This window comes from Pseudorca crassidens, chromosome 10, assembly GCF_039906515.1.
Source record: "Pseudorca crassidens isolate mPseCra1 chromosome 10, mPseCra1.hap1, whole genome shotgun sequence".
NCBI lineage: Eukaryota > Metazoa > Chordata > Mammalia > Artiodactyla > Delphinidae > Pseudorca > Pseudorca crassidens.
Window position 1 is genome coordinate 54,399,725 of NC_090305.1, and position 16,041 is coordinate 54,415,765.

Sequence of the window (16,041 nt, forward strand, 5' to 3'; positions counted from 1 at the left end):
CAGTCATTTTTTTTTCTTCTAGGAAACATTTTATATTATTAATTTTTATTGCAGTATAGTTGCTTTACAATGTTGTGTTAGTTTCTACTGTACAGCAAAGTGAATCCGCTATAGGTATACATATATCCCCTCTTTTTTGGATTTCCTTCCCATTTAGGTCACCACAGAGCATTGAGTAGAGAGAGCTCCCTGTGCTATACAGTACATTCTCATTAGTTATCTATTTTATCCATAGTATCAGTAATATGTATATGTCAATCTCAATCTCCCAATTCATCCCACCCCTCCTTCCCCCTTGGTATCCATGTTTGTTCTCTACATCTGTGTCTCTATTTCTGCTTTGCAAATAAGACCATCTATACCATTTTTCTAGATTCCACATATATGCATTAATATATATTTGTTTTTCTCTCTCTGACTTACTTCATTCTGTATGACAGTCTATAGGTAAATCCACATCTCTACAAATGACCCAATTTCATTCCTTTTTACAGTTGAGTAATATTCCATTGTATATTTATACCACACCTTCTTTATCCATTCCTCTGCTGATGGACATTTAGGTTGCTTCCATGTCCTGGCTATTGTAAATAGTGCTGCAGTGAACATCGGGTGCATGTGTCTTTTTGAATTGTTTTTCTCTGGTTATATGCCCAGTAGTGGGATTGGTGGGTCATATGGTAGTTCTGTTTTTAGTTTTTTAAGGAACCTCCATAGTGGCTGTATCAATTTACATTCCCACCAACAGTACAAAAGAGTTCCCTTTTCTCCACACCTTCTCCAGCATTTATTGCCTGTAGATTTTTTGATGGTGGCCATTTGACCGGTGTGAGGCGATACCTCATAGTTTTGATTTGCATTTCTCTAATAATTAGTGATGTTGAGTATCTTTTCATGTGTTTGTTGTCTGTCTGTATGTCTTCTTTGAAGAAATGTCTATTTAGGTCTTCCACCCAGTTTTTGATTGGATTGTTTGTTTTTTTGATATTGAGCTGCATGAGCTGTTTGTATATATTTGGAGATTAGTCCTTTGTCAGTTGCTTTGTTTGCAAATGTTTTCTCCCATTCTGAGGGTTGTCTTTTCATCTTGTTTATGGTTTCCTTTGCTTTGCAGAAGAATTTAAGTTTAATTAGGTCCCATTTATTTTTGTTTTTATTTTCATTATTCTAGGAGGTGGGTCAAAAAAGATCTTGCTGTGATTTATGTCAAAGAGTGTTCTATGTTTTCCTCTAAGAGTATTATAGTGTCTGGTCTTATATTTAGGTTGTTAATCCATTTTGAGTTTATTTCTGTGTATGGTGTTAGAGAGTGTTCTAATTTCATTCTTTTACATGTAGCTGTCCAGTTTTCCCAGCACCACTTATTGAAGAGGCTGTCTTTTCTCCATTGTATATTCTTGTCACCTTTGTCATAGATTGGGTGACCATAGGTGTGTGGGTTTATCTCTGGGCTTTCTATCCTGTTCCATTGATCTATGTTTCTGTTTTTGTGCCAGTACCATACTCTCTTGATTACTGTAGCTTTGTAGTATAGTCTGAAGTTGGGCAGCCTTATTCCTCTAGCTCTGTTTTTCTTTCTCAAGATTGCTTTGGCTATTCAGGGTCTTTTGTGTTTCCATATATGGTAGTCAATGTTAAGATTAGAAATATTTGTCATTTTACTAGTATGGTGATGTACAGTTTTTTCTGGGTTAGGGATTCTTTGGACAGCTGGAATTGGCTGGCTAGAAGTATGAGTGGCAAAAGTTGTGTTGGTAAAGCTAATGGTGGTGCTGATAGGGAGTCAGAGAAAAAAACTAGTGAAGAGTTGAGGCTATAATCATTAAATTGGCTGAGTAGGCTTATTCAACTAATCAGAAAGCTGTGGGCTATAGGGTTACTTCCTATTCTATTATTCTTTGATAATCCTGTTAGTGGTATTAATATAATTGTAAGGATAATGATTTTTGACATTGGAAAACGTTAAGATTTTGTACCTCGTCGGTGCCATGTATGTGTGATACTATTACTAATAGGGATAGTCCAAGTGCAGCTTTGTAAGCTGCAAATACTAGTAGCACAATGGGTATTCTGCTAGAGTGAAATGTGTTTAGAATTATTAGGGGTGCAAATAATTATTAGGTTGCTATAATGAATAGTGATAATATATTCCTTCTTGGCATAGTATCTAGTGAGGATATTAGGTAATATTGCTACATTAGTAATCCTACAAGAGATACTGAACATGCTATAATAATATATATATTAAAGGCACTTGATAATTATGAACTTAATCATAATCTAATGAGTTTAAGTCCTTTATTGTAGCTTAAACTAATGATCATTTTCAGTTCATTCTAGTGCTTTTTGGGTTCATTCATAGGCCAGCCTTGTTGCTAGTAGTAAGGTTAGAAACAGAGCTATAATGAGCATTGTTTTTTAGGTTGTTTAGATGCTCAGAGTAAAGGTAAAAGGAGAGCAATCTCTAAGTCGAAGAGAAGAAATGTCAGAGCCACTAAGAAAACCTTTCTGGAACAGGGTAAGCGTGCCGACCATATGGGGTCAAATCCACGCTCGTAGAGACTTGTTTTTTCTAAATATTTAATGGAAGGAGTCAGAATGTGATACATACAAGCAGTGAGGATAGTACTCTATTTGTGATTAATATCAGTATAAGATTTATTATTTTTCAGATTATACCAACAGTAATTGATTGAAAGTCAATTAACGATTTAATACTAAAGAAGAAGATCCTCATCAATAAATAGATATGTAAAGGAATAGTCATACTATGTCTACAAAATGTCAATATCAGGCTGCAAAGTCCAAGTGGTGACTGGATGTAAAGTGAAATTTTAATTGGTGTAAGAAGCAGACGATTAGGAAAGTAGAATCAATCATTCCATGTCGGCCGTGGAATCCTGTAGCCATGAAGAAAGTTGATCCATATACCCCATCTAAATTGTAAAAGACGTTTCGTACTATTCTGAGGCTTGTAGAAGTGTGAAGTAAACACGCAACGCAATTGTCATAGAAAGGGCTTGGAGCGTATGTGTTTGGTTTCCTTCTATGAGGTTGTGGCAGGCTCAGGTGATGGGTACCCCGGAGGCTAATAGGACTGAGGTGTTGAGGAGTGCTCCTTCTAGTGGGTTTAGAGGGCAGATGCCTGGGATGGTCAGCATCCGCCTAGTTCAGGGGTGGGGTGAGGCTCGAGTGATGGAAGGCTCAGAAAAAGCTGGTAAGAAAGAGGGCTTCTGAAATCATGAAAAGAATGCGTTCATATTGAAGTCCTTCTGGAACAATTGGTACAGGATGGCCTTGGAAGGTGCTTTCTTGGACGATGTCTTGTCATCACTGTTATATTGAGTATTAGTAAGCCTGGTGCTAATAATAGTACTGAATTAAACTGAAATCCTATGACAAGGCCAGATGTTATTAGGAGGGCTGGAAGAGCTCCTGTAAGGGGTCAGGGACTAGGATTTACTCTGACATGCAGGGGTTTCGTGGGTCTTTGTGTGTTGTCATATACGTAGAGACTTACTAGTAGGGTGAATGTTTAAGTGTGAATTAGGGGGACAGCGAATTCGAAGATTGTGAGTAGGATAAGAATAATGACTGTCAGGACTTCCCTGGTGGTCCAGTGGTTAAGAATCCTCCTTTCAATTCAGGGGACGCAGGTTTGATCCCTGGTCGGGGAACTAAGATCTGACATGCCGAGGGGCGACTAAACCTGCGAGCTCTAGAGCCTGCATGCCGCAAGTAAGACCCGATGCAGCCAAATATTAAAAAAAAAAAATAATGGCTGTCATAAGGGCTGTGGTGGGTACTACTAATATGTAGTAGTGCTAGAGTTGCCCCTCCGATTCAATGAATTAATCAGTGACCTGCTCTAATACTGGCTGTTAATCGAATGGCTAAGGCTATTGGTTGACTAAATAGTCTCATAGTTTCAGTGATGACTAGCACAGGGATAAGAGACACTGGGGTCCTTGTGGTAGAAAATAGGCCAAGGATGCTTTTGTTTTGTGGGAAAAACCAGTCATTACAGTTCCTGCTCATAGAGGGATTGCTAGACCTGAATACATTGAGAGTTGTGTGGTGGGTATAAATGAAGGTGGTAGGGGTCTTAGTAAATTTGTTGACCCAGTAAATAGAATGAGTGATTGAAGTATTCGTATTCAGGTTTGTCCTCTGTGATTATGAATGGCCATTATTTGTTTTGATGTGCATTGGACTCGTCACTGTTGAGTAAAAATGATACGGTTGTGGCTTCGTGGGCTAGGAGTGGGGAATACAATGCTTGGGACTAGAGCAATGAAGATAGCAATAGGAAGTCCTGTTATTGTTGGGGTAATGAAAGAGGCCAATAAATTTTCATTCATTTTGTTTCTCAAAGGGTGGATTGTTTTTGCATTTGAGTTTTAATTCTGGGTTTAAGTGATAAACATAGTTTGAAATTTTTCATTGGACTATAATAAGTAGGGCTAGAATGATTGATGAAATAGTAATGAATCTTGTTTATGTCTCTGGTTGTGGCATATCATTAAGGGGAGATTTAAACTCCCATTTTCTTTTTTTTTTTTAATTTTTGGCTGCACTGGGTCTTCGTTGCTGTGCGTGGGCTTTTCTCTGGTTGTGGCAAGTGGGGCCTACTCTTCGCTGTGGTGCGCGGGCTTCTCACTGCGGTGGCTTCTCTTGTTGCAGAGCGTGGGTTCTAGGCACATGGGCTTCAGTAGTTCTGGCACGCAGGCTCAGTAGTTGTGGCTCGCAGGCTCTAGAGCGCAGGCTCAGTAGTTGTGGCGCACGGGCTTAGTGGGAACATACGGTATTTCTCTGTGCCAGACTTATTTCACTTAGCACAATGCCCTCATGGTCCATGCTGTCACAAAAGGCAGGATCTCCTTCTTTTTATGGTTGAATTATATAAATAAATATTCCACATTTTCTTTATCCATTTGTCTTTTAATGGATACTTAGGTTGTTTCCATATCTTTCTATTGTGAATAATGCTGCAATGAACATGAGTTGCAGATATCTCTTCAAGACAGTGGTTTCATTTCCTTTGGAGTTATACTCAGAAATGGAATTGTTGGATAATATTATATATTAGTTCTACTTTTAATTTTTTGAGGAAACTCCATACTATTTTCCATAATGGTTGTACCAGTTCACATTCCCATCAACAGTGCACAAGGATTCCCTTTTCTCCACATCTTTACCAACTCTTGTTATCACTTGTCTTTTTGATAGCCATTCTAACCAGTGTGACCCATAGTGGTTCTTTAATGAATAATTTGACCACGTCCACAATAGGTTGTAATCGGCCATATGGTCCAATGATGTTTGGTCCTTTTCAAAGTTGTATATAACCTAGTACTTTTTGTTCAATTAATGTAAGGAATGCTACGGCTAGAAGAATTGCAATGAGTATTAAGATATTAATTATAAACATTGTGTTAGGGAGAGAAGTGGAACCTCTGATTATAAAGGTTTAAGTTTTATGAAGTTACCGGGCTCTGTCACCCTAACAAACCCTTTTCTTGAGTAATTAGGAATTATTATATCATTAATTTTTTTTTTTTTTTTTTTTTTTTTGGGCTGTGCCACACGGCATGTGGGATCTTAGTTCCCTAACCAGGGATCAAACCCACGCCCCCTGCATTGGAAGCACAGTGTTAACCACTGGACCACCAGGGAAGTCCCTATATCATTAATTATTTTAAGGCATTTTTATAAAGTAGGCTTTATTTCTCTTGCCCTTTCAAACTGGGAAAAATATAGAGTAGATAGAAACCGACCTGGATGACTCCTGTCTGAACTGGGATCAAATAGGATTTTAATCGTTGAACAAACAAATCTTTAATAGCGGTTACACAATTGGGGTGTCCTGATGCAACATCGAGGTTGTAAACCCTGTTGTTGATATGAACCCTAGAATAGGGTTGTGCTGTTAGCCCAAGGGTTACTTGTTCTATTGATCAATTTTTTTGGATCAATAAATGATAAATTATTTTGACTAGCAGGTCTATATTTTAATCACTCGGAGGTTGTTTTGTTCTCTGAGGTCACCCGGACCAAAATTGTTAACCCACATGAAATTTTTGTTGTCCCTTAATCGTTTATATTTTGGGTTAATTAATTAAAGCTCCATAGGGTCGTCTCATCTTATTTTGTCATTGCCACCTCTTCACGGGAAGGTCAATTTCACTGATCGAAAGTAAGTGACAATAAAACCCTCGTGTGGTCATTCATACAGGTCCTCATTTAGAGAACAAATGGTGATGTTACCTTTGCATGGTCAGGATACCTCGGTCGTTTAACAGATGTCACTGGGCAGGCAGTGCCTCTAATACTTCTTATGCTAGAGGTGATGTTTTTGGTAAATAGGTGGGGTTTGTGTTTGCAGAGTTCCTTTTACTTTTTTAAAATCTTCCTTAGGTGCATAACTGTATAAAGGTTAACGGTGTATTTGATAAATAGTTTATCGTTGGTTTTGTTTATTTACTGTTAATTATCAGTATAGCATTGGTCACTGATGTAAGCTTATGCAAGGAGAAATATTTCTTGTTACTCATTAACATTACTGCTTCTATTAATAAGTCCAGTATTAAACTAGGAGTTAATTTGTTGTTGGTATTAAGATAATTATTTTGTTGGTAATTCCATGGCAGTCCAGTGGTTAGGACTCTGCACTTCCACTGCAAGGGGGCACGGGTTCAGTCCCTGGTCGGGGAACTAAGATCCTGCAAGCCACATGGTGTGGCCAAAAAACAAAACAAAAAAAAAAGAGAGAAGATAATTATATTGTTGAGCTTGAATGCCTTCTTAATTGGTGGCTGCTTTTAAGCCAACTATGGTATTGTTTATATTTACTCTCTAGATAAGGTTGTATCCTGTTTCTAAAAAGCTGTACCTTTTTAGATGAACATTTAGAAATACATTAAAATTTATAGTTTTTTTGGTAATTTTTAAAGTTGAACTAAGTTTCTGGACAACCAGCTATCACCAGGCTCATTAGGCTTATCACCTCTACTTATAAATCTTCTCACTGTTTTGCCACATAGGTGAGTTTATTCTGGTAAACTGTTCGTAAGTAGCTCGTCTGCCTTTGGGATATTTAACTTAAATTCTCTTTGTTAAATATTTACTAGTTAAATCACTATGCAAAAGGTAAAAGGGATAAACTTTGCTTTTTATTACTTTTAATATTTCTTTCATCATTACCTTATGGTACTTTATAATGTCAAAAAATTTGGGGGGACTTCCCTGGTGCTGCAGTGGTTAAGAATCTGCGTGGCAATGCAGGGGACATGGGTTTGAGCCCTGGTCCGGGAAGATTCCACATGCCGCAGAGCAACTAAGGCCGTGCACCACAACTACTGAGCCTGTGCTCTAGAGCCCACGAGCCACAACTGCTGAGCCTGCGTGCCACAACTACTGACTGAAACCTGAGTGCCTCGAGCCCGTGCTCTGCAATGAGAAGTCACCGCAATGAGAAGCCTGCACACCACAACGAAGAGTAGCCCCTGCTCACCGCAACTAGAGAAAGCCTGTGCACAGTAACAAAGACCCAATGCAGCCAAAAATAATAAATAAAATTTAAAAAATACTACTGACTAAAAAAAGCAAACTATACCACGCTGTACATTGTTTATGGATACATCTATATACATGTCAGACAAGAAAAACAGGAAAGATATCCACCAAATTCAAGACAGTGTTTACCTTTGGAAAAGGAAAGAGAATAAGATTAGAGGTGGTGGTACTTTAAAAGTATAACTTCATTTTCTCTTTAAACAAGGGCGCTTAAAGCAAATACAGCAAAATGTTATGATCCACTAAAGCTGGGTGGTATCTACAACAAGCATTATCCTCTGTACTTCCAGTGCTTGACATATTTCAAAAATTTTTAAAGTAGCTAAATGCAAAGATATCAGGGAAAGAACAATACTTCCCACTTTCGTTAAACCAATTTTCTATGGTAGACGTTATTTGTAGAATTATAATTTAGTGTAAGAAATAAAACAAGTTTTTCTATTTTAAATTGTTTTGGGGTAGTCAGGCCTACAGAAATTTTTTGCTTTTAATTTTAATTGAAGTACAGTTGACTTACAATGTTGTAGGAATTTCTTAAAACTGGAGATTTTATTTCTCCTAGCTAGGTCACAATCCTTTACATGCTTATGACAGACACTGTTGATCCCTAACCCATGACGCTTTCTCTTGCTAACAGAACCAATTTTGTTCAGGTATCAGAAGGCTATAGGCTTCAAAGGATATTCACAACCTAAGGGGAGGAATCTTGATTACTTTAAGCCAATCACAGAAATTCTAGTCTCCATGTTAAAAATTGATTTGGAAACAGGCATTTAATATCTCCTAGTAAGATAAGTAGGTGAAGTCCACCAAGGGGCTTCTGTGAAAAAGGAACACCTTGAAAGGACATGGAAGAATCAACAACCTCTTCTGGCCTTTGGACATTGTTGTACAAGCAGATGATGCCTGGAGATGTTGCCACCATCTTGCGAAACCATAAAGGGTCAATCCAGAAGACAAAAACTCTCACAGCAGAAGGTGGATGGGCAAGGACCTCCCTGGTGGCCCAGGGGAAAGACTCCGTGCTGCCAATGCAGGGGGCCTGGGTTTGATCCCCAGTCGGGGAACTAGATCCCACATGCATGCCACAACTATGACCCAGCATGGCCAAAATAAATAATAAATTAAAAAAAAAAAAAAAGGTGGATGGGCAGAAAAACATGGCAAGAGCCTGGGTCCCTGGTGAGCCACTGAATTTACCAGTTGTGGAACTGCCCTACCCAGACTTCTTGTGAAATAAATTTTCCTTACTGTTTAAGACCCACTTATTTAATTAGGTTTCTGCTCCTTGCAGTTGACTGCACATTGATAAAATCACACTCTTTATCAAAACGAAACACAAAACTGAAGAATGTACAAATTCCAGTGAGTTCTTGACGACTATAAAGACCTTGTTATTCTGTATGTCTGGAGGCAGGAATTTTGCAAACTACACAAATAGTTGTAGCTTTACCAGAACCACCACCTCAGTTTTGCTTCACACTTTCCCAATCATTGAACAGCTTGAGAGAGAATGTACCTATTTTGTTTTTAGGATTGTTGGCCACACTGAGAAATGTGATCGAGTCCAAATTTGCTTCTTTGGGAGTATTTAAAGCCATATTTAGTCCATAACATTCCTTTGTAACTCTTTTTTTTTTTTTTTTTTTTTGCGGTACTTGGGCCTCTCACTGTTGTGGCCTCTCCCGTTGCGGAGCACAGGCTCCAGACGCACAGGCTCAGCGGCCATGGCTCACGGGCCCAGCCGCTCCGCGGCATGTGGGATCTTCCCAGACCGGGGCACGAACCCGTGTCCCCTGCATCGGCAGGTGGACTCTCAACCACGTGGCGCCACCAGGTAAGCCCATTTCTTTGTAACTCTTCACACAGGGCTCCCTAAAAACGTTGTTTCAATGTGTATTCCAACTTTCCAAGAAGAGGGACAGTCCATGGGTAGGAGTTGGACGTGTTTCTTTTCTACCCATGCCCCACGCCCAAGCAGATCCAAAGTCCAGTATTCTTACCAAGGTTGTAGAGCCAACTCCTAGAACCCTGGAGAAAGCTTTCATTTAAACACCATGTTTTTATAATAATTAAACAACTGCAAAGGTGTGAACAATAAAGTGGGTTTATTTAAAAAGAAGACTACAAAATTTGACACAGAGAGATATAAAAGACTCAGGATTTAAAATTATTAAATACAAAAATGATTGGCTATAAACAATGTAAAAAATACATTTCCCAGTCCCCAAACAGAATTATAGCAATTATAAAATTTTTGTACTGTATGTGCATTTCCCTTATCATTTTTAAGAACCATTCTTTCTAAACAGTCTATTTGTGTAAATATAAATTTACCATAAATGTTAATAAAAAATTATTTTACATTTGAATTTACTGAGTGTGCCCTTTTCTGTAAGTAACAGTATCTTTGGTTTCAAGTTCACCTTGAAATTTTTATTTACCACAAAGACCTTTTTACTCCTAACTCCTTCTACAATAGAAGACGTAGGCTAATCAGTCATGGGTCCTGTAAAAAACAATGTGAAGAAAGGTTCTAGAGTGACCCAAAATACCAGTGAAGATATTACCTTTTGGTGGCCAGCTAAGAGGTCCATTCTGCGCCAATGAAACAAATGGAAGTGAAACCTCAGAACAAGCAGAGCTTGAAAGTTCCACGCCAACATGCTGTGGATGTGAGGCCAGCAGAGGACATTCCATCAAACTCAACTGAGCCCAGTGCATGACTGGGGACCCTGAGGTAGCCCAGATGGTCTGCTCTGAATCCTAGCTGGGTGCAGATGATACTTAAAAGGACAACGGTATAGCTGGATGTGAAATTTGAGAACCTGCCTATCATAAGCTGCTTATCTTTGAACCCAAGACCCAGGCTATTTCTCCTCTCTCAGACAGCACACCTAGTAAAATCAGCATCCAAGATTGGTTTCATTATCTCCCAAGCAGGTAGTGGTGACATCACCACTAGCACTAGCATCCAAGCTCTGATACAAATGGATAAGGTTCTAAGTCAGTAAGAGCAGAAGCTGTGTCCGGCCATCTGCGTCTGAAAACCATCTACAACACACAATTGGCAGATGAGAAATTTAAAAAGGATGAGGTCATTAAACTACCTCACTGGAAACATGATTCCACTCTTTCAGACAGAAAACCGACTAGCCCAGAAGACTTTCACCAAAGTACTGAAGGATCTGATGCATGGGCTCATTGCCTGAGCCCTACAGTCTTGAGTCAAAAAAATCTACCAGGAGGACAGAAAAGGTCTAGTCTGTGAACCACTTGGTCAGAAAGGTCCCGTTTAAAAAAAAAAAAAAAAAGGACCCACTTTAAGAAAGGTCTTGCTCAAAGTGCCCTGGCTGGCTGGCTCTAAGACAGACTGCCAGCAACAGACAGTTCTTCCAAATTATCAGAACTGGGTATGAAGTGTCTTCTGAGAATGGTTTGACTACTCCCTTACACCATCAGCAGTATTAAACTGGGCAGGAATCTCTGGATATTCACTTTCTTAAGAAGGTCTCCTGGGCTTCCCTGGTGGCACAGTGGTTGAGAGTCCGCCTGCCGGTGCAGGGGACACGGGTTCGTGCCCCGGTCTGGGAGGATCCCACATGCCATGGAGTGGCTGGACCCGTGAGCCATGGCTGCTGAGCCTGCGCGTCCGGAGCCTGTGCTCTGCAGCGGGAGAGGCCACGACAGTGAGAGGCCCGCGTACCGCAAAAAAAAAAAAAAAAAAGAAAAGGTCTCCTTTGAAGAGAAACCAGAGCAATGCCTATGTGGGAACAAGAACCCTAAAGATCCTGCTCTATACTCTATGCAATTAAAAGGGCCCAAGATTCCGGAGAATCTGCCATCAAGGAAGCCAGAGCCAGAGGCCCAGCTATGCCTGATGAAGTAGTACATGGACCATTCTTATAAGGAGACAGAAGAGGGAGGCTCTCAAATCAAAAATCAAAGATTGGGGTTTTAAAAGAAGATTGGCTCCAAAGAAAACACTGAACAGAACCTGCAGAGCTGTATTAACTTCAGTAGAAATAATCATATGGCAAAAGGGAGCAAACCATCTTCTGTCTTCTAGTATGAACTCATCTCTTCAGGCATCTGGAAGTGGTTGAGGCCTACTTTTATAACTACTTTCACTGCATTGTGCAAAAGTGTATCTTATCTTTCTTTGGTCCTTAGTCATGATAGCAGTTTCTTCCATTTTTCTATCTTTCTATATAAAGATCTTTTTTTTTTTTTACAAGATATTGACAAGCAAAGTACAGTATGAACATGGGGTTACTGATGCTATTGCTTTTGTAACATGTAAAATATCAACATCTCCCATACATTTTCTATTAGCCTATAAAAGGTCTCAGAAAGAGTCAATTATTATTATCCTAAAATGTTACAGTATAATTTTAAGTCTGCGTGAGATACAGTAAAGACTGGGTTTTACATTTTAAGGAAAAAAACCTAGACCAACATTTAAAATATTGATCTCTTAAATATACATTAAATTTTATCAAGTCATCAAAAAGCAAAGTTATAGTTAAGCAAGTTAATTTAAAAATGAAACCATTTCTAAATGGATAAACTTAATCATGCTGTTTATACAGCTATAAAGCGTAATTTGAAAGCTAAGCCTGGTAACAATGACAGAATAATTTATCATCAGTTGAGCTATGTGATTTAAACAAACAATTGCCCTCACCTCCAAACAAAACAAAACTTCATCTGACAGAAGTTTCAACTGTTACCAAAAAATATACATATATTTTTTAAAACAAAAAGCCCTCTGGCCCAATTTGTGGTGACTGACACACAGTCCAATCAATACTGATCAAACTGCCTTTCTGCCTTGTGCTCCAAAAGAAGTGGTTTAATAATGACAGACTCTACAAGAGCTTCTGCCAGGGCTCAGGCACCACGCAGTGGCGACGTAACACCTGTTCCCTAGAGTCCCTGAGCATTAAGTGGTTCATTAACAGTAGCCTCAGGTTTTCTTGGCTGGGGCTCCTTACGTTTTTCATAGACCATAAGGAAAAAGTCAGACAGGAACACAAAACTTGCTAGAAATCCAAACACCTGAGGAGGGAAAAGGGGCAAAGATTATATGAGGAATGCTGCAATATACTCTCACATTTCCTACTTGGCTCTGATCGTGTTTTATACAAGCAAGACAATTCATCAATTTATCTTATACACATCATTCTTAACATCAGTGGTTAAAAATCTTTTAAGATCAAAAAATGGAAAGAAGTTACAAAAAAAGAATTCCAGAATAATGGCCATTAGTCAAGGTCACAATATATTAATGTCCTGTCTTGTGTGTGTGTGTGTGTGTATGTGTGAGGTGCCAATCTATGAAGCTAAGGTTAATAGATGAAAAACAAAATCCTATAACATGATACAAAACACTGGATTGTTAGCAATGGTTTAGACTGACAGATGAGAAGAGCAGGCAGCCACGCCTACGTAAAAATGGAAAAGGTTATTTGTATCAAAACAGAAATTCTATTTTGAAGATACTTTTAGGTTAAATGGTTCAATTACCTAAAAAATATTTTCCAGCTCACTGTCACACTGTAATGACACAGCAACATGACGCCACTACCTACTACCTCTTCCTTAAATCACTTCCTCATTATACTCTTCTAACATCTAATCAAACATTCTGAGAATTCTGTCAAGAGACAGAAGCCCATGGTGCAAATTTAGCTTCTTCACTAGAAAAACCCTTAAGGAAGGGGGCCAAAGAAGTGCTCTGTAAAAAGAGAAAATCGATGTAGGTTACGGCTAAAGTCCCAATTCTAAGGCTCCAGCTCCATGAAGTTTAACATTTTGTTGTCATTTGCTGCAGTCTCTTGCCCTTCACACCCCATCCCTCCATTCTGCCTCATTTCACTGTAAAGCTAACGGAGCTCCCTATTCATTAATTCACCTGGATGTCCCCAACACATCCAACCAAAATGTAATTATCAATTCCACCCCTCGAAACCCAAGTCCCTTCTCCACTCTGGAGTCTGTATTTTGGCTTGATGGCATCTGTCCCCTTATTTGACTGGCAAATTTATTTGACACTTTAAAGGCAGATCAGATGTCATCTTGTCTACGAAGACATCTCTGACCACCTTAGAAAGCTCTGGTCCGTACAGGACCCTCTATGCATATAACCCAAATGATCTTCTACCTCTTCTGCTCACATCACAATTTTTTAAAAAATGGACTCCCTCACCCATTTCAGTCTGTATAACTTTCATAATTTAAATAGTTGCAAAAGGTTAATTTCCAGCAGATTATAAATACTGAGCTTTTAAACCACCAGTCACTCTTAAATATATCTAATGAAATCTGAATACTGTAACATTCTGACATACCACCTAATTAAAACACATAAATAAGCTTTTTTTTAATAGCTGGTAATTTTAGGACATGCTTTCTTTCCCCCCACGAACTCAACATTTCCTCAACTAAAATCCTCCACAGGATTTTACAGCAATACATTTTTATACTAGAAAGTATTTTACTGATTCACCCTATCATACTCTTCTGCAACAAAAATATGATTACAAACAAATTAAGCATAAGGCTTTTTTTCTCTTCAACTGGTTCATGTATCCATGACTAAATATTACTTATTGCTAGAATGCATCAAGGTTCGGCATTAATTTTATTGTTTTGTTTTTATACATGTAAGTACTAAGAAATCGTGTTCACATAAATAGGTAGATACGTTATAGCCATCTAATTCTCTGAACTCCTTTTGAGTTGTTCTATCATAAAAAGCAGTTTTAATGATCTATTAGCCGACAGTTCAATTAATTACAACTTCAATTTTCTTATGAACAAAGCATTAATTGGAAATCAGCTGACTAGTAAGAGGACTTGTTAACCAGTTGTTAGTTGTTCATGTTCACAGCACTGGCACCAATTAAGTCCATGATCCTTGATTTGCAATTCTGAAGTCCAAAAAGCAACAAAAACTCGAAGTTTCATGATTTACTTGGCTGAAAATTGACACAAGGTAAAACTCTTTACAGTCTTTATCTATCTCTTTAACTGTGAATATTCAGATGCTTCAGAAAAATTAATATGTTGGATTACAAGGTGCTGCCCAGGCCCTCTGAAGGTGTGTAATACAGTATATGCACAGTATTACCTTTCTAAAGTGCAGAATATTCTGAATTCTAAAAAACATTTGGTCCCTCAAGGATTTCAGATAAAAACATTTACTTATCTATCTCTTATACTAGGCTGAACTTTGGGGTCATTTCTCCTGTCTATTCTCTACACCTAAAACAGCATGTGATATGTAGGTGTGTTTCTGTTGAAACAAAAAGGGGAGAAATATAAGATAATCAAGTCAATTTTACCACTTCCATTAGCAATAAAGTTCATATGTGGCTTCAATGGATTTTTGTTAACAAAACTCAAATTCTAAAGACAGGTTCTAGGTTTTTAAGGCTACCATATTTATTTGCTTTTAGGCCTCTAATCAAATTACACTAAAAAATAAGTTAAAAGACAAACCACTCTCCCTTATTGTATAACCTGTCAAGTACTTTCCAAATTCCATATTTCTAAGCAAATAAAAATAAGCGAAGATAAAAGGTACTTACAATTGCAGCAAGTTCAGCCGGGGTACTGTCATGTGTCAAAGCGAATAAGATGGATGCCACCAAAAACACCAATCCTGTTCCCACAGTAATATAAAAATCCTATACATACACATAAAACATAAGGAATACAGCATGGTTAGGGTGGCTGAAAACAAATGTTTTAATTTTTAACTTTTAAAAAACTTCAGTGACTTTTTTTCTTGACTCAAACTTACATACTTCAACTTCTAACTTTTCAATAAGCCTGGTATTTGATAAATACCCTGTAAAGGAACACTATGCACACTCTGGACAGGGCATATTCAGAGAGTACATCACAAGATAATGTTTTAATAAAAATAGTTCTCCATTATTACTTATTTGTGGAATCTAAAAAGTAAACAAATGAGTAACAAAGACCCACAGACACAGAGAATAAACTAGTGGTGACCAGTGGGGAAAGGGAAAGGGGAGGGGCAAGATAGGGGAAGGGGATTAAGAAGTACCAACTATCATGTATAAAATAAATAAGCAACAAGGATATATTGTACAGCACAGGAAAATCTAGCCGTTATTTGCTAATGAACTTTAAATGGAGTATAATCTATAAAAATATTGAATTGCTACGTTGTTCACCTGAAACTAATACAATATTGTAAAATCAATTATATTCTATTACAAATAAATAAAAATGAAATAAAATAAAAACAGTTCCCCAAAGGTCATGCATGTGTGTGCTTATCTTTTTCTCTAGGATGTATTAATTTTTAAAAAATATTCATTTATTTATTTAGCTGCGCTGGGTCTTAGTTGTAGCACGTGGGGACTTCGTTGCTGCGTGCAGGATCTTTAGTTGCGGCATGTGGGATCTAGTTCCCTGACCAGGGATCGA

General features: G+C 38.2%; 1 protein-coding gene and 1 pseudogene across 1 annotated transcript in view; both read right to left on the minus strand.

Annotated features, from left to right (window-relative positions):
- Positions 1–2,156: 2,156 nt before the first annotated feature.
- Positions 2,157–9,529, minus strand: LOC137232200 (ATP synthase subunit a-like; annotated as a pseudogene).
- Positions 9,530–9,666: 137 nt separating this feature from the next.
- Positions 9,667–16,041, minus strand: part of CMTM6 (CKLF like MARVEL transmembrane domain containing 6) — a 52,079-nt gene continuing 45,704 nt past the window's right edge. Inside the window, exons 3-4 of the mRNA XM_067753603.1 lie at positions 15,171–15,269; positions 9,667–12,636 (exon numbers count right to left, since the gene is read on the minus strand). Of these exons, the coding sequence (XP_067609704.1) occupies positions 12,505–12,636; positions 15,171–15,269 (231 nt within the window). The 3' untranslated portion in view covers positions 9,667–12,504. The remainder of the gene's footprint in view (positions 12,637–15,170; positions 15,270–16,041) is intronic.